Below are 23137 nucleotides of genomic sequence, written 5' to 3' on the forward strand. Positions count from 1 at the left end.
TGATCTGAGCAAGGGGGCTGCATGAACTAGACAATCCAGAAATCTCTTTAACTTTGCTATTCTGTGCCTGTGTCAATGCTGAAAAAAATATTAAACCAAAACTAAGACTTGCAGGGGGTTTTAATGAAAAAACCAAACCAAACCAAACCAGCTGTAATACTTATCATGAAGGAAAGCACTTACCTGACATTTTTCCCTTGTTCTCTCAACATCTTCACCAGATCAGCTATTGGGTACTGAGCTTTTGCTGCACACAAACCATAACCTGAAAGAATTTCAAAATTTTAACTTATTTTCCTGTTTTACTGCAGAAAGACTAGTTGTAGACAACAAGAGACAAAAAGACACAAAGAGAAGCTCTTATAATTAAAAATAAATAAAATAAATACATACACATCAGATTCTCATATATTCACAGCCTGCCCACTGTAATTAATCTCTTTTTTGATCTCCTGACCACTTACAGTGCAGTGATTTGACCAGTCAAACTAAAGCAACTAATTTCACCTTTACAAAAATACATGTTTCTTTCACTATCAGAAAATGATGTTGCAGACAGGTATTTTGAAAAATTGATAAAAGGGCAATTGCTAGGTTACTTCACAACCATTATCTTCCAACAGAATTTCAATCTGCGTAATGCAAATCCAGTAGCTGGATATGGCTTTTAGCAGTAAACAATCTTTTCAGTCTTTCTGTCTGAGCTAATTCATCAGAGCAACTATACCCAGGAGAAAAACAAAGAGCATATATTATTAATGGTGTCCTGAAGGTTTTTTGACCACAGGAGAAAGAGGCAAACTCCTTGAAGATGGTTGCAAGCTTCACTAGAAACAAAGTAACTTCCCAAATTAGAACTCTGCCTGACTGATGGTCTCATTAAAGTTGAAGCAAAATGAAAGATGACTTTGTATTTTAGCATTCTTCACATTCCAGTGCTAAAATGAGTTTAACACGATAGTCATGCCATTCAGTTGAAGGTGAAGTTTTGAACTGTCCCCTACCTGACTTTTTCCTATCAGGGAATGTGCTACTGAACAACATGAACAGCCAACATAATAGATTCAGACCAGCTCAGCTTTTGGTTTTCAGGTTGGGTTTTTTTACTTTAATTACATTATTTATATTAACTACATTTTGGATGGGGGTTTTTTGCCTTTTTTTTTTTTCATAAACCAGTGGAGAATTGAGCACATACATGAGAAGTGTAAACAAAATCCTGTCTTTCAGGAATTTAACAGACAGATGTATTGGTACCACTGGTATTGTGGTACTGCTTGGAAATTCACAGTTAATTTTCTGTACAGCTGTTGTGGTGTAAGCTTAATTTTAAAGATAGTCTTTGTTCTGAAGATTTTAAAATGCAAATAAGAAGGACAAAGGTTGAAGAGACATACACAGAGAAAAATTAAGTGGCACATATCTCTGTACAGAGGAATGACAACTGACCCGGGAACAAAAACAAATCACATGGATCCAGTCAACATTTGACATGCTGCTGCCATGCTGCATCTTCAGGCTACAGTCTTTTCATTTGTTTTGTGGTTTTGTTTGGTTGGGATCTTTTTTTTTTAATAATACATTCTCTGAACATCTTGCTGTATAAGTCAAGAAAGTCTTACCTGGAGTAATAATAATACTATTGGCTTCTTTTATCATTTCAACTGCATTGTCCACATTGATTTCTGTGTGAGTTCCAGTAATTTCCATGGGTTTCCCACCAGCTGTTGACGCAGTGCCATAGCCACCAAGAATCACATTTGCAAGGGAACGGTTCATAGCCTGAAAGACAGGATGGTTTTGATCATATAAAAATGAAATTCAAAAATAAAAGTGAGAGTCCACAAAGAAAACTGCTGAAAAAATTTTCTGAAAATTATTAAAGGCTTTCTGACAATAGTCTTTATATGCTGGTTTTGCCTTCTTAAAAAGACCCAAAGCCTTTTAAAACAGGCTCTTTAAAGCCGTTTAACACAGCAATCACCAAACATCCGCTTCAAACACGCTACATCACACATGTGATGGGAGAGCACCAACATTTCCCCTAAACAAAAAACAAAACAACACAAATAGCAAATATTGGTCTCTTTTTGTTCTTAAAAGAGAGGAATATAAAGGAATGCACATTTGATGCCAGAATTTCTAAAAATTTTTTTACATTCATATATATACACACACAAAATTTTTGAAAGATATTTCCCATAGTTTTTAACCAATTTGACATGTAAGCACAGCACTGCTCCATGACAGCATGGAATCCACAAAGCTCTTATAGGTAGTACTGGAGCAAAACTCCTACAGCAACAAGACAGGAAAACACAAAAGCCACACAAAACCAGCCACACTGTAAAGAACTGAAGGGGACCATTAACTTACTGGCTGACCACCAAAGGAAAACTTTAACTAGGTTTGAGAAGAACACACCCTGAAAACCTGGCTCCATTAGACACATAGCCAGGAAAAGCCATTGGCTAAATGCTTTTTCTGGCACGTCTACTTGTGTCTGTGGTCCCAAAGCAATATCTGTCAATAACTGGAAATAGGCAAAACTTGTAACTGCAGGGAAAAAAAAAAACCTTTAAAAGCAGGAGAGGAACCAGATAAATTGCTTCTTTAATTACACATGTGTCATATATCTTCTGTACTAGCTGAGAAACCAAGACAAAATTTAGGAATGGATCTGGAGAAACACACATAGTGGGAGGAATCACCCTCATAAAAGTGTGCTTCCAGATGTCCATTCTCCACTGATATTTCAAATCATGCAGTTCCACAGATTTTTTGCTACGGCCTCAGAAGATGTGCCATTCCTTGAAATTCATCATCTAGCAATTAAGCAGAATGGTGATGTTAGAATTTTTGTTTTTCCTGGTCAGTCATCACTATTTCAGATACTGTAAGGGACACACACAAACACAGTGAAATCAACATCTTTTAGTGTCTGCACCACACAGTAGTTCACATGCCCTAAGAACACACTGCCTTTGGCATGATCACAACATTACAGCAGTTATGTGTCAGGTAAGACAGCCTAGACAGAGGAATACCCTCTTCAGATGTTGCACATGCCAAGCTTACCAGAAGCAAAGCACTTTCTACACATATCTAAACCAAAAGACAACAGTTAGACCAAGTCAAAGAGGGAAAAAAAAGAAGATAAAATATTATCAGAAATCTGAGAATCAGCCAAAAGCAAGCATGAGATTGAAGCACCCTTGCCTGGCTCCACTGCAAAGAGCCAAGAACTTCCCTTCCAAGAGAACAAGTGGTTCCAAGAGAACTTTCCCTTCCAAGGAGAGCCAAGACCTTATCAAGCAACAGTTAACCAACATAGCTGGGACAGTGTGAAAACTCTTCTGTAGCCTCTTCCACCTTCTTTACCACCACAGACCACAAATACAGAGATTTAAAGTGCAGGCTTCATCATTCACTGATAATCCAACAACTGGCAGAAAGCCCTCTGTGCTGTGCATAGACAGGTAACAATGGTCAGGAGCTTACAGTCCAGGGAAAACCGAACACCTGAATCCTGAGAACAGCAAGTGCTTCCACTGTGCCCACAGAAACTACACAGCTAGTACACATGAGTGGCCAGCATACAATTTGTAAGACTAACACAGTTTGTACCTTCTCTTGCTCTGTTTCACCCACCCAGTTAATGGCTCCTCTTCAACCTTAAGTTTCTTGCCCATCCCATAATGATTCTAATACCAGAACTGCAATCATCAAGTTTCCCCTCTGGGGAAAAAAGGAGGGACAAAGACATGCTAACCATCAAGTGTTCTGAAGATGTATTGTGTTGGTGTCTTAGAAGAGTCACAATTCACAGGATGAGCAAACAGTACAGGCTTTTGCTTTTGAAGTTAAATTTTCTGTCTTTAACTCCCCCTACTAACAGGTACAACAGAGAGATAGGTGGAAAATCAAGCACATATGAACACAAAAACTAAGTGGTTATCTAAACACATACTGGCCAATTTTATCAACTGAAGCTTTAGGAGATTAGCTGAACTGGCTTTGGATGATTAAGTTTTATCTCTCAAAGTAAATTAAAATATTGTAAAAATATGGTTTCAACCATTAAGATGTTTCCACAAATACTTTCTCACCTGTACTAGATAAGTATCAATATATATAATGGTTTTGACAGAAATCATACTAAATAATAGGGGGAAATAACAAAACCAAACCAAACCAAACCAAAAAAAAGAAGGAAAAAAGGGGAAGGGAAAACTGTTGCATCATTAGGAGAGGTTGCAACACCTAAAGCAGAATTTACTGAAACTCTTGAGCATTTCTTTCTCTGGAAATGCAGCTTCAAGACAATGATAGTGAATCCCTTGTTTATAAAAATGCTTTAAAAAGTAATGATCTCCATTAAGGGAAGTAAAGCAGAAAAAAAATTGCTGGGCTAGAAACAAGTTGTTCTGCTTATTGTGCAGAAATCATACAAAATAATTTTCATCTTACTGGTTGATGAACTTTAGTTGTCTAAGCTTATATAAAGCAGCACAAGATTTCTAGAATACTACTTCAGAAACTAAACTTCCTGAAATTGGAGAAAGAGAGGAAAGCCACTCTGTCACTGCATAACTATTATGCTACCTACTCCCCTAAGCTTCCTATTTACCTCGGTTCTTCCAATCAACTGCAAGTTGGTTGCAATTTCAAAACTCTCTTGTGAGTACTAAGAGAGGTGAGCAATATTAAGAGAAGAAGAAGACAGTAAAAGAAAAATTAGGTATAGAATGGATTACTGGTAGATACGTACCAAACAGTTAATATTTTCCCTAAGATTTACAAGAATTTGATCTTTAAAGAACATAGTTTTCATACCTGTGTTACCCATAAGCACTATTTTTCTACTGATTTGGACTAAATTCCTGAATGTATACAACTAAATATATAAGCTACATAATTTGATTTCCTTTTGATAAGGAGACAAAAAATTTTCAAGAAATAATAAGATTCTTTGAAATTCATACCTGGAATTGTTCATTGGAACTCACTTTCATGTAGCTGCACAAGAATACCTTTTTAAGCTTTTCTGAAATTCTTCCTCAAGAAAGATGAAAAAAATGATGCTGGGCATTCCTAACATGGTAACAATACTATTTATTAGTGGAGACGAAGTAAAAGACGACAGCCAGAGCTGACCAGAGGAAAACATATCAGACAGGAGAACAGTGGCATTGATCATACAAGAGTACAAGGGCAGAAATGAAGCAGAATTACCCAACAGAGAATGAGGAGGCTGGCAGCTGTTGCACTGTGAACAGTTTTCTTTAAACCACTATCTCTCCATCTTTGAATACAAGATTTTTATACAAATGTTCCAGAAAAAGGGAGGTCGTTACTAACAATGCAATACAACTCACACATCGAGTAGAAGCTCAAGATTGCAACACACAGTCACATCAGCACTGAATTCCTGTAAGCCTGCTGCCACCCCGTGGTACTCCAAAGTAGCTGCTCTGAAGAAAAGAGCGTATCTTCCTGCACTCCAAACACCAAACTGTAAATTATTGGCTGACTAACAGCTTTTTAAACGAACACAATACTTAAAAGTATCTCCTGCTATGTATTAAATTTAGCTTAAATTTAACCACGCTTCAGAGGTACATGACTAAAAAATAAATTGCTGACCACAAGTAATCATACTTGTTTGAGCCCAGATTCAAACCCTTAATGCACAAGTGAATGCAAGGGGCTTCCCTCAGTTTTGAGATATGTCTCTGACCAAACCAAAGAAAAATGACTGCTATCTGCTCCAACAGTTTCAATCAAGAATGTTCTAGTCTACCGACACCTAGCAGCTTGAGATCCAATAGCTTATCTTCCTAAAAAACATGGTTTAAAAAGTTCTTTCGTTACTCAGCAAATAAGCACAGTTTCTGTTGACTTCTTACCACACACATGATGTAAGAGAGGATGGCCCCAGAGGAGCCAATGAGTGCACCAACAATGGTCAGCAAGTTGTTGTTCAGCAGAAAGCCCTCGGCACACAAAGCCCATCCAGAGTAACTGTTCAGGACAGTAATAACTACAGGCATATCAGCACCTCCAATAGCTGCTGTTAAAGTGACACCCTGGAAAGGAAAGAAAATACTTCAGTGTCAGCAGTGACTAAGGAGGACACCCAGACAAGACACTCTACCTGCAGCACTGAAAAATAAATACAGAATCACAGAATGGTGGGTGTTGGAAGGGACCTTTAAGATCACTCAGTTCCAACTGCCCTGTCAGGGGCAGGGATGTCACCCACTAAATCATGTTGCTCAGGGCCCCATCCAACCTGGTCTTGGACACTTCCAGGGATGGGGCATCCACAACTTTTCTAGGCAATTTTCAAGTTACATAGAACTTATTCAAGTATTTTCAGTGTAAGTATTCAAGCTGTGGCCTGAGGAGTGGACTTACCAAATCTGCTGTTTTAGAGAGTACAGGAAGGTACCCCACTGTCCTCATCCTGTGCTTAGTCACGTATTTTTTTACTTGCAAAAATATCCTACCAGCGCCATGAAACTGTTCATACCATTAAGGAGTTCATACTGAGCAGTCTTTGCAAGACTCAGTTTACAGAATGTTGCAATATTCAGGGCAAATTTTGCAACACTTGTGTACACTGGTGTGAGTGAATGGGGGAAATTACACAGGCGAGTAATCTTAAGAAGTTATCATAATAATCTGTAGACCCAGAGCTCTTTGAAGTATTTTAAGGATTAACTTTCCAAAAAGTCTTATAGGACAAAGCATTATTTCAGAAAAAGCTTCATTAATCAATAGCTGCAAAAAGGAATTATATAAATGCATTCCAGCTCTCTGGAACAGTTCTGGTAGATCTAGAAAAGTCAGTTGCTACTTGCAAGTTACCACACTGGCAGGCACCATGCCCACTGTGACTCAGGCTGGCAAAATATAATCCTTGAAGAGGAAACTTGCAAAACTGGAGAATAAACTCCTCATGTTACTTGCTTCACTTTCTACAATTCCTTGACTTACCATTACAGCTGAGAGTGCTGACACAGAACCCAGGCAAGTAATTCCCGTGGTGTAACTGGGATCAATCAGGTAGGGAACCATCCCACCAATGCTGGCAGCCAGCAATCCTGCATTCAATGCATGTCGACCAGGCAAGAGCAGAGGTGCAGAATTCAGGATACCTGCAATCAAATGCATTTTCAGGCATGAACATGTACATTCTGGGGAGCCTGTCTTGCCTTCAGAAGAGACTGAATAACTCAGCAAAAGACAAATTAAAAAGAGAAAAAGGGAGGGGCAGAAGACAAAACAAGTTAGTAGAAACTGACACCTTGTGCTGACTCAGAATTGCAACACATTTAAAATTCCTCTGAATTCTCAAATAGTCCCATTTAAACTTGGTTTACTTCCTAATTTCACTGAAGTGCTCCAGAACAGTCACACAAATCTCTTTTCCTTTTGAAAAGCCTTTCTATTTTTCCTTCAAAAATGTCCTTTCATTTTGTATGGTCTTTGTATGTTGAATATGACACGCAGTAGTAGTAAGCTTTTAGTTAAAACTTCTACACAGGGATTATCTCAGTCTCTCAAAAGCTGTGTGCTTAGAAAAATATGACTACACAGATAATACCAAATATAAAACACTTCTGCTTTCAAATGCATTAATTTCACCACTACCCTCAATCACACAGAACTCCCACAGATTCCCACATTGGCAGAAACCTGAGGGGAAAAGGGGATTCAGTATTTGTGTGATTCAGTTTAAAAAGGCAGTCACATTTATTTCACTAGGCTTTTTTTTTCCAAACAACATGTCAAGAGTTGAAACAATGCAAGATTCTCAGTAATTACTTACATCAGAAATAACATCATCTCATTTAAATTCAGCTAAATTCAAGGGAAAGAGTGAACTGATGGTGTCAGGCAGGAGGAGTCAAAGTGTGTGACTTACTACCCTTTTCCATAGTATAGAATCAGTAGTTCAATAGTATAGACAAGCTTCATATTTCATATCATGATGATATGAAAATGCAAGGGAGAAAAAAAATAAACAGAAATAGGAGAACAGGCTCAAACAGGCAGTGAAGTTCACCAGGGACATGTGCACAAATCACTGAGGGGGTACAATAAGGAGAGAAAAAAATAACTGAGAAGAAATAAATGAGTAACTACTTAGCAGGGATACATCAGAAACTACTGACAAATCTTTCAAAAGATTATTAGAGAAGACAAGTTTCCATCCTTGTCATACTTCCTGCTTCAATGGCTGGTCTCACAAACACTGAAGAAAGCAAACAGATGTTTCCCAAAGGAACTATTGCAAAGTTAACAACAGGATTAGTAATAGGAAGCTCTTAGCCTGAAATTCTTAGTACAAGTATTACCTCAGCGTCTCAAAAGCTGTGTGCTTACGAAACCAAAAATAAATGCAATAAAGAAACCTTCACATGCGTAAGAATCAGGGATTAGTGAGCATTTAACTTAGAGAGCATACTTACTAAAACAGCAAGAGGCATGGAGCATAGAGTTTGTGCAGTAGGTAAACAGACAGTGAACTGAATGGTTTAAAGTGAGGCAGCCTCAACTAATACTGCAAGCTGCCTACCTTAAGGAAGATTGCAATGCTAAGAACAAAATCCTAGAAGTATTAGCAGTGCTCACTGAATCCAGCAACATGAGAGTTTCAATTAAAATGTCTGCTCAGAAATACAAAGTTATGATCATCCAAGTTCAATAAAATTGATTCAAGAAAAAGCATCAGATAGTCTTACACAAAAGCAACACTTATTTCTAGACAAGATGAACTGAGGCAAAGTTCACACGATTTTGTAATGAATGGTAATAATATGCCCAAGCACCGAAGACAACCTTTCATAACTAAAGCTGTACACAAATTAAACAGAATTAGAACAAAAAAAGTGCACTCATAAGAATCAAACATATAAACCTTTATCTGATGCGAAATGCAATGTTTCTTTCTACTTACACAGCAGTCTAAAAGTAGAGCTAAATTCTGGGGGAAGAAAAACCCTTTAACAGATGCTTAATTCTAAATAGAAGGTCTCACCTTGAAGTTTTCCATATGCAACAAGAGAGCCACTGAAAGTCACTCCACCAATGTATGTGCCGAGATATGCCACAATCTTGGTGAGGTTTGCAGCAGGATCGGTGGCAAAGTGAGGATATTCAATCATGTACTCTGCTACACAGGTGAGCACAGCAGCCAAACCAACCAAACTGTGGAAAGCAGCCACTAGCTGAGGCAGATCTGTAATCTGGATGCGTTTAGCAATTGTCAGACCTGTTGAGAGTTGAAAACAGAAGGGAAGTCTTACAAAACACAACCAATCTGTTCAGCTAGAAATTAGTACAGGATGGTTCAGTGTGCAATGAATACACACACACAAGCCTGTTCCAACTAGAAATTACTATGGCATTGAACTGAAGGCTGCATATGTGTATTTTGTGCAAGGGGGAAATAATGAAAAATAGAAAGATTAAAGCATATCATGTTCTAAGAAGCTTCACTAAATATTGAGATATTAATTTCTGTGACAAACACACAGTGTGAAAGAGGGAACTTGGCAGTATTCAGTCAGGAACTGAAGTATGAAGTTGGGCAAGATCATTCACCTCTGGACACAGTTTCCCTATCAGAGATGATGTGCTCCTGCTTTTCCACCAGTCAGCCCATTATCACATTCTGAAGCATTAATAAAAGCCCTGAGAGTTATGATATTTTGTTCACACATTTGCAAAATAATTTTGCACAAGCCACAAATGTCAGCTAGTCAATTCACCTGCGAGCTATACAGTATTTTATGTATATACAGCTTCCATGTATGCATGCATGGAACACATGATTGGTAGTTCATCATGCACATACCTATGGTCCCACCAAGTGCCATTGCACCTGACATCTGTGCCAGCAATTCAGGCGAGGGATTAAGGCTTCCAAGAGTTGCAGCTAAACCTCCTGCAACACCAATCATACCCAAAGCATTTCCAAGACGAGCTGTTCCTTGGGTAGACAAACCAGCCAGGGCACCAACACAGCACAGTCCTGAGCCCAGATACATCACCTTTAAAATAAGAAAACCATCAATATGAAGTAGTAACAAATTGCATTGCAACAAATTGCAACAAAAACATCTCTGATTAATTAATGTTATTTATTTACTTATTATGATAAATTAATTATTAATTAATTAATAATCTCTAATTATTACACAAAAGGGCTGATTTCTCCAGAATGTGTTTAAGTGACAATTCTTAATTGAAGTCAAGAAACTGTAATGCAGAATGTGCTTTGGGCTTCACAGAACAAGAAGGACATTGAGAGGCTGAAGTGAGTCCTGAGAAGGGCAACAAAGCTGGTGAAGGATCTGGAGCACAAGTCTGATAAGGAAGGAGTCCGGGGTGTTTAGTTTGGAGAAAAGGAAGCTCAGAGGAGACTTTATCACTCTCTACAACTCCTCAAAAGAAAGTTGCAGCCAGGTGGGAAGTGGTCTCATCTCCCAGGTAACAAGTGAGAGCACAAGAGGAAATGGCCTCAAGTTGCTCCAGGGCAGGGTTATATTAGATATTAGGACTTTTCTTTTCATGGAAAGCATGGTCAAACTTTGGAACAGGCTTCCAAGGGAAGTGGTGGAGTCACTGGAACTCCACCTGGAAGTGTTCAAAAAAGCTTGTGGACGTGGTACTTGAGAATATGGTTTATAGTGACCATGGTGGTGGTGCAAGGCTGATGGTTGGACTTGATGATCTTAAAGGTCTTCTCTTATATTAATGATTATATGACATTCTGTAACTGCTGTTTTCAAAAAGTATAAACAAACTTACATGAACTGAGCTATATATGTCCAGATAATTGAAAAAACACAAATACATTACAAGCCCCTGCCATAACTGTATGTTTGGATTCACTCTTTCCAAACACACAAGGCAATACAGATTGATTTTTCTTACTATTAAAACAAATGCAAACAAAAGTTTACTATAAAAGGTGCTATAGGTCAAATCCCTGTACATCCCTCTGCGCTGAAAACTGATCCCATCCTTTTTTAACTGTCATGCCAAGTTGAACTTCCAGAAACATTTAAATTAAAGACTGATGTCTGTAGTTTCTGTAGTATTTAGACTGTAATTTAGGAAAACAGTCCAACAAATAAAAGCACCTGCTACTTTACACAAAACCAAACAACAACAACAAAGCTTTTAAAGTATGTTAGCTCTGTGACGGCAATCTTACAGTTAATCAGCTTCAGATTGGCCTTGTGGGAATATGCAGCTGATGGAAAGACCTTAGATTATTTGTTATTTACTCCTCAACAGAACAGGCATGAAGAAACATAACACTGAGCACTGGGCTAAGAGCCATAAAATTATCTTCTTACTTGTTCAATGTTATAGCCACCGCTGAGAGCAGCTGCGTAGCCTCCTATGAACACACCACCAGGGAGCAGGTACAAGTAGTTGTACTCAGGAGGGTCTGTGGGACGTTTGAACATATCCAGCATTCTCTGTGTAACTAAAAAGCCACCTGGACAAAGTAAAGGAGCAATCTTAAAAAAATAAAATCTGAAATCAAGCACATGCCAAGATATAGGAGAAATATTTAGCAATACCATATTACCACACAATTTAGCAATCAATAAAGCTAGTAACCTAGAAAACCACCAGAAAACAAAGTATAATCAGGGTTAGATCTTGCTGTCTCTTTTAGCCTTTGGAAGAACTCCAGAAGAAAAGGAGGACTTGCTCTGGCTCCATACTCTACACTGACTGTAGGACATATCGTAGTTTATGACTGTGTTCACCTCACCTACTTTAGCAAAAGTGGTATTTCTAAGTCACATTGTTCACCTTCTTGTCTTTTTTATTATTGAAGCTGGGACTTCTGAAGCTTAAGGAAACAGACTTTTATTCTAGGCAACTAGTATATATTTCAAGTAGGAAAATGAATACAAGTACAAATCCACTACCATCTTGGGTTATACAGGAAAATACATTGTATATAATCATCATCCAAAGGATACCGCAAAAGGAAAATGCACATTTAAATATTTCCTAAAAAAAGGTTGCTCCTCAGGGTATGCAAAATATCTACAATAACTACTGTGAAAATTGGAGGGTTGATGGGTTTTTATTGATAAATGCTCTCAGATTCTATTCTCAGACTAGTATTTCTGGAATTATACAATTAAAGAGAGAGAAGAAATTTTAAAAATTACACTAGTACTTGAAGTATGCTTGGGATAAAGCCTAACATTCATACCTGCAATATTGACTGAAGAGATAAAGGCTGAAAGCACTGCTAGACTTTGGGAAATGTTTTCAGGGAGATAGTGTCCTCCCATTAGTACCAGCCCACCAACTGCAGTCAGACCTATTTAAAAGAGAAAAAAGTGTTACTGGAAAAGGTTACTGTGTAACCTTAAAAGATTCTATACCTATAGAAGTTTCCTTTCAACTGCAGGACAAATACCAGTCAACTCAAATTTTGACCCCTACTTCACACATTGATGCTTAAAGGAAGACTACCACGGTCTTTTTCAGGAATACAAACATGTTTCAAAAGAAAAAAAATACTATGTGGATGTAGTTTTGAAGAACAGTGCCTCAAGCACAGAGTTAGCCAAGTACTTGTTCAATAAAAGAAACTTTGCTTTTAACGATCAAAGTATATCGGACTTGTAACCTGCCACATATAGCCAAACACAGACACATAAAATCTTATTTATAAGAATTATGAATTTTATGGGTGTTTTAGGATTTATTTTGTTTTTTCCCCCCTCTCTCACAACACATAGTTTGAGGAGATGAATAAAAGAATGTAAAAAACTATGAAAGATAAAAAAAAGTTATTTTCAGGGCAACCTTTTGGAGAGATGGGTCGAAGGATGTGGTCTATGAAAGGAGACTGCAGCACTTCAAGCAAAACAAACTTTTAAGCAAACAGGTCAAGTGTAAAAAATTACTTATGAAAATTAAAAGTATACAGCAACACATTTGCCCTTCTTTTGAAAAAAATCATACTCTCAGAAATACAATGTTTCAGGTGTCCTTGCTATTTATGAAACTCAAACACGCACAGTAATACTAGGCTCTTAGGCATTCTAAAAGGTATATTAGCAGACATGTCTAAAGTAAAAGAAGTTGGGCCTGCTTCAAGTAGACAACAAGCAGCTGTGTGACAGCCACTTACCTGAGATAGCATTAGTCACAGACATGAGTGGGGAGTGCAGAGCAGGAGTCACACCCCACACTGTGTGGTACCCCACAATTCCAGAGAGGCCGAACGTCGTCACCATTTGTGTGAAAGCAGCATTAGGTGCTACAATTCCCAGCCCTAACATACCAGCTAAACCTAGAAGGAAAGCACAGGAAAACTATGTGACTTTTCAGTGACTTCTTACATTTAAACTGTATACAATAGGAGCCTAGTACTGACACAAAAGCAAAATGGAGTTCTCTGCATGGACTAGTTTCAAAATCAGGGGGATCATTTTGTCAAATACACAAAGTTCTTTCGGTGCTAGTGTTTCTTTTACAATAGAAAGTGAAGCCATAAATATAATCCACACTTATTTGTTATGCATGCACACAATGCAGCAGATAGGTTTCCACACCAACACTGAATCCTGTCACTCTCCTGTTCTATAGAAAAGAAATGCAGAAGTCACAATTATGTTGAGACACTACTTGGATGTATCAAAGCATATGTACGAACAACAGGGATTAAAATTAAGACTACTGAATTCATTAATTACCTCATGCAGAAGTTCTGATGCACTGAGAGTAACAAATGAAATGAAGAACAAATGCTTATTTGACAAAGCAAATGTCCTATGTCCAGTACTTTAGTAGATTGTGGACATGTAAGTCTCACACAGTACAGTAAAATCTGAAGAAAGCAAAGGCACTGAACTGATTCTGATGCAAAGTATGGGCACAGTCCCTGGCAGGAGTCCTTCAGAATTTTAAGCATTTTTCTAATATTTAAATAGAGCCAAACACACATATATGCACAGAGCATGAATCAGCACTTGCTGAAATGTCAAGACTTTTGGTTAAATTTCTGAAGTTTTATTTTCCTTCTCAAGCAGTTTTTACATTACACTGATTTTGCACCAGGATACACCAGCCATTCAACTGCACTCCCAAATAGCCATTCAATTGAACAAGTTAGATGATGGGTCACTCAAAAATATTAGCAAAATGGGGAGTACTCTACATTGATTCTCCAGCTCTGGAAGTTGCCTACCTGCTGTGTATACAGATGCACTAGTCATGGTTTTTCTAAAAGGTGTAATAGTAGCTGCTTTTTCTGCTTCCAGCTCTGCTACAGTCTTCTGCTTCACTGGTGCTCCTTGAGGAATGTTATTTGGTGGAGGTGCTGGGAAAATCACTTTGCCATCCTGACAAGAGATATTTACAGTTATACATCACTTATATACAGTTATACGTGGCAGATACTTAGTATTTAAAGAAGCCTTTTCTTCCCAATCCTGCAATTCAGGCAAGTGCTAACATCCTACAGCCATGTCCACAACAGGTTCCTTTTCTGCATCAGCAGAAGTTTGCAAGGCATGACCAAGTTAATCATACTGGTTTACACATTTTTCAAACAAGATTTGACATTAGTGTCCAAGCGCACCTGGTAAAGACACAGCACAAAGCTTCAGAGCAGAAACAAGAGAAAAACAAAGAGATAAAGTTCCTGAACTGGAAAACATCTATGCAAAATAAAACAAGGTCTTGGAAATAACAAAATCTGCTATAGATGTGAACTGTAATCACAGCCTTCCCAGACTTCAGATAGGAACCAAGGCTGATATCCCACATTTCTTGTTGTTCTTCAGGCCTCTGTGGAATAACTGTGGAGCTATCAGCCCTGAGCTGTACACACCACTTCAGTGGTTTGGGAGAGCTGAAGTCAATGCCGCCCTGAGTTTTTATTTTATTATTTTCTGATAAAGCTTAAAGTATTCTGCATATTCTAGTTTCACCTTTTTTTTCTCTTACTATAAAAGGAACACTTATTTAAAAAACAAAAAAAGGAAAAATGTTTTTCTGGAAGAATGTTTTGGTCTGGTAAAGTCTCAAACATGTTTTAAGTAGCTATGTTTTTATCACATGAAACATGCAACCTTTATCCTTTTCCTATTTTTCATTAGTAAACACATTAGGTTTAACCTTGACAAGAAGACAAAACTAAGAGACAGAGGAATATTCAGCTGAATAAACACAGAGTTTCCCACATGCTCCATCTCAAGTCACCTCTGAAGTCTGTTGATATGCAGTATCTTTGAATGTATTTTGAAGAGACAAAAATGATGTTAGGTCTGTATTCACAAATTAAGAAGAGAACATTTACTGGCTTACCTTCATTACTACAGTTCCTCTAATAACATGATCCAGAGTCCCATAGTCAAAGTCATCTTTTGGATCAAAGTAGAAGTTTTCTTTGTCAGGACTAATAGCCTTTAGAAGTTTGATAATATTATTAGAATACAGGGTACTGGCCTGAGTAGCCATTCTGCTAGGCAGATCTGTATACCCAATGTGTGTAACACCCTGAAAAAAAAATCCAAGTAAAATAATAAGGATTTGTACAACCTCTGAAAAACCATCATCTCTTCCAGTATATCCTTCTGGAAATACATATCCAAACTGTTTCACTTATTTCTGTTTATAACCTCAACTAAATCAGCTACCTGCAGCTCTGACACTATTAAATCAGGGAAAGGTTACTCACAATAGCTACAGAATCCAACATGGTCAAATACAAAACCTTAAATTCTGTTAGCAACAGGACTTCACAGAGAGGAAGACATACCGATGCAAGAGCTTGTCTTCTCCAAATCCTGCCATTCTCTCAGAACCTAACTTCTTTAAGCAGTCAGGTACACACTGACAGTCTGAACCTGCTTAGCTTTACCTATGACAGGGAATGTTAACATCCAGTCAGGGGAGGTGATAAGAAAGTCAAAAAACCTATTGCTACTGCTGTGTCTTTTAGGTAGACCAAGAAATAGATATCTAATTCCACCTTCAACTCAGAAGAGACAAACGCTGGACTTGGAAGTTTAAGTAGATCTGCCTAATGCTTGGCATCTTCTCAGTTTTTCTGGAAGGCAAACACTGGCGATAACTTTCTGTGTGCCAGTGGAGTGAAGAGAGCTCCCTCAGAGTGGTGCAAGTAATATGTCTGAGTTCATACATATGTAAAAAATGTAACCTAATATATCCTCACTTCTTACAGAACTAATGAGAACTAAGGGATATCAGGCTTTAGGAAGGAATGGGAAACGGAGGCTGGCATACACACTTAGGTGTTCCAAAGAAGGCTTGTGTTAAAACAGTGCTCCCACAACTTACAGCTAAGGCCCATGCATGCTTCCAGAACTCTGGCTTCCTAATGCAATGTTCTGGCACAATCCTAATAGTTCTGTACTGCTGCTATTTTCCATAGCACAGAGCCAGTACACTAAATCCAGGGGTAATACTCTTCTGACTAAAAGTGTTCCATATGAACTCTTCATGCAAGTATCTGCTTACTTCTCTTCTACATTCTCTAGTTTCAGGTTTTAACCAATGACATCAAAAGCCTAGAAAGCCACAAAGACAAATGCAACATGTGATTCTTTGATATATACAAACAGAATTCTGCTTATGTCAATGACAACCATGGCAGCAGTGTCCTACAGGCTTCCCAAATAAAGGCATTATATCCTTGCATTACCAAATTACAGCCTAGGAAATCCGCTACTATAAATCTCATCATCCAGATTTCTGTAATTGTTAGGAGATTTCCCGTAAGTACCAAAAACAAAACCCAAAAAGCAGAAAGACAAGTTCTCAACTGAGCAAATGAACACTGGAGCAAAACCAAAGTAGTTCAGCCCAGACCAAACCTGCTTACTTTAATGAACCAATTTATGCTACATCTACTTTGGGTTCCAAAAGCCTTGGATACTCTATGGGAGATACATGCATGTTGTTGAAGATAAAGACAAGCAAAGCCAGCACCCTCCTGAAGCTGAAATAGTACTGAGTAAGCCAGATACTTTGTACTGAAGTACAGTACACTGACAGTCTGAACCTGCTTAGCTTTACCTATGACAGGGAATGTTAACATCCAGTCAGGGGAGGTGATAAGAAAGTCAAAAAACCTATTGCTACTGCTGTGTCTTTTAGGTAGACCAAGAAATAGATATCAAACTCCACCTTCAACTCAGAAGAGACAAACACTGGACTTGGAAGTTTAAGTAGCAAGAATTAATGTAATATCCATTAACAACCAAATTACCACTACACAAAGGTGTTCGTTTCTTTTAAAATATTCAAATTGGTGTACATATGAATAGTGACCAAACACAAATCTAAAAGATTACTTCAGCCCAAAGCAGCTGAAAGACTGTTGAAAATTCAGCTACTCATTTTCAGCACGCAGTTTACAAAACATGGTGGAAGTTCAGGCAAACCAAGAATGAACTGCAGATTAAAATGCTCACCTTATGAACATACATTTCTCCAGGCTTTGTAGTCTCAATATTTCCTCCTGCTTCTGCAGCTAAATCCACAACAACTGAACCTTCCTTCATTGATTCAATCATATCTTTGTTAAACAAGATAGGAGCTTTTTTGCCTGACAAACAAGGTATAGCAAGTTAAACACAAAATACAGCTTTCTATGTGTTGAACTTAAGAGATGACTTCTCTTTGCTCTATATATAAACTTTAATTTTGTAAGCAAAATTTTCAAGTAATCACTACCTACGACAAAAAAAAAAAAAAAATCACAGAAAGTTTGTTTATAAAGACAGAGGAGATGCTAGAACATCCTGCTCCAAAGCATACAAAAAAGTTATGCATGGGTAGTCTACCAAAGGTAAGTCCAGTTCTGTCAGCAAACCAACAGTCTTATCCAATCTTACAATTCCAGTCATAACAAAAAAATGGCCACAATATAAGTTGTTAAACTACAGACATTGTGCCATACAAAGCACTAAAATCTAACCTCTACCTTACTATGTTTCAATTACAAAAGACAGTACCATTTCAATCAGACTTGTTTCAGTGCACAAACTGTATAGCAGAAGTAGCAATGAGGCAATAAATATGTAAGAGAATTATATATTCTTACTTTATTATTATAGACTCCTTTATAGTAAAAGAAACATGATGGTATTTGAGTCAGACTGATTGCCTATGAAAACAAAAGTTGTTAAAAAAAAAAGGGACACATTCTAAAACCAGGACTTTTGTCACAAAAGGGTAAAGGTAAATGCTCACACAGATGTAATTCGCCAACCCCTCTGTTTCCATGGAGATGCAACTCCAGAATATGCAAACTTATTTATATAAATGAAAACTAGCATTTTTCACATAAAACATACCTGGAATAAGTGCTGTAGTGATGATAATGTCAACATCTTGGCACTGTTTGGCAAAGAGTTTCATTTCAGCTTCGATAAATTCTTTGGACATTTCTTTAGCATAACCACCTTGTCCCTCTCCAGATTCCTTTAAATCTACTTCCAAAGGCTCAGCACCAAGAGACTTGAACTGTTCCAGGGCTGCAGCTCTAGAAAAAGTAAATTGCAGGTGAGAGAAAAACCACTACCTTAAAAATACATCATGACTTTACCAGTGGCTTTTGTAACAGTCTTCAGACAAGAGATGTAAAACTTATTCTAGTGTTAAGGAGACTGTAACCTAAGTCCTCAACTTTCTGTATTCAGTGAAAAAAGTAATCACATTGATAAATTTAGGTTCCAGACAGACTTGAACAAGGAATGAAGGCAGCCTATGGTTTCCTGTATAGCCAGCAGAGTTGCTCCAAGAAAAGCCTCAAACCTGAGGGTTTCACTGCTGACTAACGCACTTCTCTTGTCGAGACTTGGTAAATCTACAGCCCAAACTAAGGTGCCTAAAACGGGAAATAACCACAGAACCTGTGACCCTGTCTTTAAACTATGAGATGGGAAGTACTAGTAAGTCTTATTTTCACAGGGTAAATTGCTGGAGGAGGGGGGGACATGGGGGAAGAGGCATTTGGAGTAGTGGCTTTTTAATATTCTGTAATTTATTTTGCATCATATGACACCACAATAAATAATGAGACTAAGTTTCAGTGTTAGATGAACATTCACAACATGCAGAGAACTAAACAGAAATGTTCTTGCATCTCAAGATAACAGTATCTGGAGTGCTTAAGAAGGGAATTTTAAAAAGGGAAAAGTTTTAGAAAGATTTTAGAATGAATAAAAAATGAAGGACTAATGATGGCATAAAAATGGTAGAAAGTGAATTATGACTCAGTGCAGCACAAATTATTTCACTGTAATACAGCCACAAACAAAGTAATTTCAGACTGATATTACAATTTTCACACTCCTACCTAGTATCAAATCCACGAACCACTGCACCCATCGATTTTGCTGCTCCCGCAGAAGCCAGGCCAGCAACCCCGCCTCCAATGATCAAGACCTGGAATGATAAACCTCATCAACCAGCCATTTAAACAAGATACCTTCAGATAAAACCAAATTTACTTTGGCAGAGTTGCCCCATACATCCAACAATTTGAAAACTGTAACTCCTAATTACACATATCTAAGAGCCAACTCTTTTGTAGCTAATTGTTTAAGTAAACACAGGTTTTCTCCTTGATTTATCTTCCTTTTTCCCTTCCCTAATTCTACTTTTATTTCCCTTCAACCCAATCCACCTGTAATTCCAATCAAGTAAACTTTTCCATTGCACTCCTCAATGCATCAGAAATACCAATCTCTGAATTTTCTTAACTGCTTCCTTACCTTCCCCCATTTTGGAAAAAAAAAAAATCCAACTCCATTTAGCTAATGGGATGTCTAAAACTAAGCAAACTTAAATAAAACTCAAATTATTCTACTATTCCCAAAACAAAATCACTACAGATGTGAACAAAATGTGGTATGAGAATAATTACGGTGATTTCTAAAGTTTCTAGAAACAGCCCAAAGGCAGGAAAAAAGTCTTTTAACACAGTTTCAGCAACAGTTACGTGTGCTCAGAAACTCACATATCCTTTTGCCACAGTATGTGTTTAATTGCACATACCTTTGCGGGAGGAACTTTACCAGCAGCTGTGATTTGACCTGTGAAAAATCGACCAAAGTGATTTGCTGCCAGGACCACAGCCTTGTAACTGTCAATCAAGGATGAACAAATATCAGTATTTTCTCAGATTCAGTAAAATTCCATTCATTACAAACAATCTACATGTTGAACATTTGACCAGAGCCATGTGTAGAATAAAGCAAGCTTAGTATTTTACTATTGAACACAAGCTTAATAGTCTTTGGTCATATTTCTTGCCTTTTTTTTAATCATGGAATGCATTTTCAGATATAATTTTTGGACTGCAGTATACTGGATGTCTCCAACTATTCACTCTCAATAATAAAATTTTACGTAAAAAATAAATGCCCAACTTGCCCAAAGTTAACTCTGTGGTCCTTAAAACTACCTTCCAAGGCTGTAACCTGAGGCTTGTTATGGAAGGGAGAATGAACAAATAACTGCAAAACTCAGAGTAACCCTGCAGCTAGCTCGCTTAGACCAGCAGGCGCACATTCAAGAAAGGTACTTTGACCCTAAACTTTCTGGAGCTATATGGCTTAGGGCAAATAACCTTGCTACTTCATTTGCCCCATCCAAGCATGGGTAGCTGGACACCAAATTAATACCCGCAGAGCTATCTGAAAATAAAGATTAATGAGTAATTTTTTCTTTTCTTAACAACAGGGCATATTTTCTTGCATTTTTACTAGCAGTGTTGAGGTTCAACAGTCCCATTCCACTCTTTTTCCTACCTCTAGCAGAGGGATATAGAGGTCTGTATGCCACAAAATTAGTTCAAATTTGGAATACACCTTGTACATTTTATACCTTCAAATATATTATGAATTTCTGTATTTTAGTAAAATTCCACCAAATGAAAACATGGGGAAGCTAACATGCACACAGACGTACACTGCTTGTGTGCACAAAATCTGGCAGCCTTCTCAAAGGTTTATTGTGCCTCAGACATCATCTAAGTAAAAGGACAAAAAAAATAATAACTAAAAAAACCAACCAAATAAAAGAAGCCAATAAAAGGATGTTGTACAGCAACATTTTAATTCACAGCAATACCTAAAATGGTAGTTGCAAAGCATGGAGACGGTCTGACAATATTTGACCTTTTGTTTGTAACTGCCAAGGCAATTGCATTCACACCGAGTGTTGTTTGGGTTAGTGAGCTCCTAACAACACCAGATCCTCATGACAGTCACTCCGTGCTCAAGATAATCTAGTTCAGAGCAAAAGGGCACTACACAAAACAGTCAAGGAATTAGAAGAATTGCATTCAGGTTTGTTAATTTTAAAAGCCTTGCTCTGATCTGCTGCAAAGCTAACCATAAGAAACTAGTGGTTTGGCACCTCCAATAGCACCATCCTGCTCAAAAGTGCTGCATGAAAACAGAGATGTAGAATCACTTTAGATATACCGAATATCAAAGCACATGAGTTTAAACCAGCAATACTTAGTGAAGCCAAAAAAAAATAATCATACCCAGCAATGTTGGCCATGGAGCTAAGTGCATCATATCCCTGAGCAATGGTGACCCGTGGAACCTGATCCATAGCCAAGACAGTAGCTCTTTTTTCCGCAAGTTTTTTCAGGAGGTCTGGATTTTGTGCCGGGTAGATAAAACTAATCAGGGTCGCTGGCGTCTTGAAAAGATCTGCCTCATGTATACCTAGAGATGAGTTATATATAGGAGCCCTCACCTGACAAAAGACAGAAGTTTCCAAGTTAATCAGAGGAAAGAAATCAGAACACATTCCACTTCCTTTCTCCCAGCTTGCAATCTGTCCATTCCCATCCAAAAAAGTACAGAAAGAAGAAAGTATATCAAAGGCTATTTACACAACTGAACTGAGTAACTGCACTTCTCAGCTGCAGTCCACATCATGGAATTGGCTCTAGCTGGGTTGGTGACGGGGCAATAATTGTCAGCACACACCTTCAGAAAGATCTGATGACTTCTAACCAGCAGTCACTTGCTTTTATAACACACAGCTACCCTCAAACCCACCATTTTTAAGCAAAATGATTACTCAACAGATATGACAATTAACCTCCACAGGTTAAGAATCACTAATTAGGTTGCAGTGCATGACTACATATAGGGAATTTCATGCCAGATGTCCAGTAGATACTGATCTTCATCTATATTCACTCCCGAGTTTCTCACTTTTCTTCAAGGTGAAACCGACTTAAAAGGGTTGTTCACCCAGTAGCTCACAGAATTCTATGTTCAATGCTGATGGGACAATTTTAAACAGAGGAACTGAAGAAAGCCTCAACATCAAGGTAAAGGTTTTTTTTTTTCCTTCTCTGCACAACCTCAGACCTCTTAAGCATATCCGCTTTTAGCAGTTTTCCCAAATTTTGAAACATACTGTTGCTGTAGAATTCAGAAAAGTTACAGACTCATATTTTCAAAATTCCAAACCACTCTATCTGAAGAGTAACTAGAGTTGTATGTTACCAATTTTGGATAAAAGATTTCTTAGAGCAGGGATCTCATCTGATTAGATTCCAAAACCAGTATACCTCATTCTAGAAAACACAACTCCTCCTAGGTTGTTAAAAACTTGCTAAGAAATTATCCACAGTTTTTTCAATGCTGTCATTTACTTTTTTTTTAGTGGAGGTGCACACTTGAACTACTAAAAAAAATACAAAACTTGAATCAGAACTCAAAATGGAAAATGTTACTTTAAAGAACCTTATTTACTGAACTTTCCACAGATTATCAGAAAAAAATTACCTATACATTTCTCCAAAAACAGTGTAATAGGAAATATACTAATAAAGCAATTACTTTCACAATTAAATCAGAAGCCAGAACTTCCTTGGTTCCCTGGATTTTTGCTCCAACTTGTCTGTAATGGTCATCAGAAAATTTGGAAGCTTCTCCAGCACCAGATTCCACCACAACATTGAAGCCTTGTTTAACCAAGGCTTGAACTCCAGCTGGTGATAGAGCCACTCTCTTCTCATTTTCAAATATCTCCTTGGGGACACCTACAGTCAGCTGTTTATAAGGAATTC

The 23137-nt window shown here is 37.8% G+C and overlaps 1 protein-coding gene across 2 annotated transcripts in view; it reads right to left on the reverse strand.

Moving 5' to 3' along the window:
- NNT (nicotinamide nucleotide transhydrogenase) overlaps positions 1-23137 on the reverse strand; it is a 44156-nt gene that overhangs the window by 12749 nt on the left and 8270 nt on the right. For both annotated transcript variants that reach the window (XM_042028390.1, XM_042028391.1), the window contains exons 3-19: positions 22908-23137; positions 21590-21807; positions 20092-20179; positions 19391-19479; positions 18387-18574; positions 17502-17635; positions 15370-15561; positions 14249-14402; positions 13190-13351; positions 12260-12370; positions 11379-11524; positions 9869-10064; positions 9050-9283; positions 7003-7163; positions 5910-6089; positions 1623-1782; positions 184-265 (exon numbers count right to left, since the gene is read on the reverse strand). In XM_042028390.1, coding sequence (XP_041884324.1) covers positions 184-265; positions 1623-1782; positions 5910-6089; positions 7003-7163; positions 9050-9283; positions 9869-10064; positions 11379-11524; positions 12260-12370; positions 13190-13351; positions 14249-14402; positions 15370-15561; positions 17502-17635; positions 18387-18574; positions 19391-19479; positions 20092-20179; positions 21590-21807; positions 22908-23137 — 2725 coding nt within the window. The remainder of the gene's footprint in view (positions 1-183; positions 266-1622; positions 1783-5909; positions 6090-7002; positions 7164-9049; positions 9284-9868; positions 10065-11378; positions 11525-12259; positions 12371-13189; positions 13352-14248; positions 14403-15369; positions 15562-17501; positions 17636-18386; positions 18575-19390; positions 19480-20091; positions 20180-21589; positions 21808-22907) is intronic.

The sequence above is a fragment of the Corvus kubaryi genome, unplaced genomic scaffold, assembly GCF_017639235.1.
Source record: "Corvus kubaryi isolate FWS band 111438036 unplaced genomic scaffold, C.kubaryi_AGA036_p1.0 37308, whole genome shotgun sequence".
Classification (NCBI taxonomy): Eukaryota; Metazoa; Chordata; class Aves; order Passeriformes; family Corvidae; genus Corvus; species Corvus kubaryi.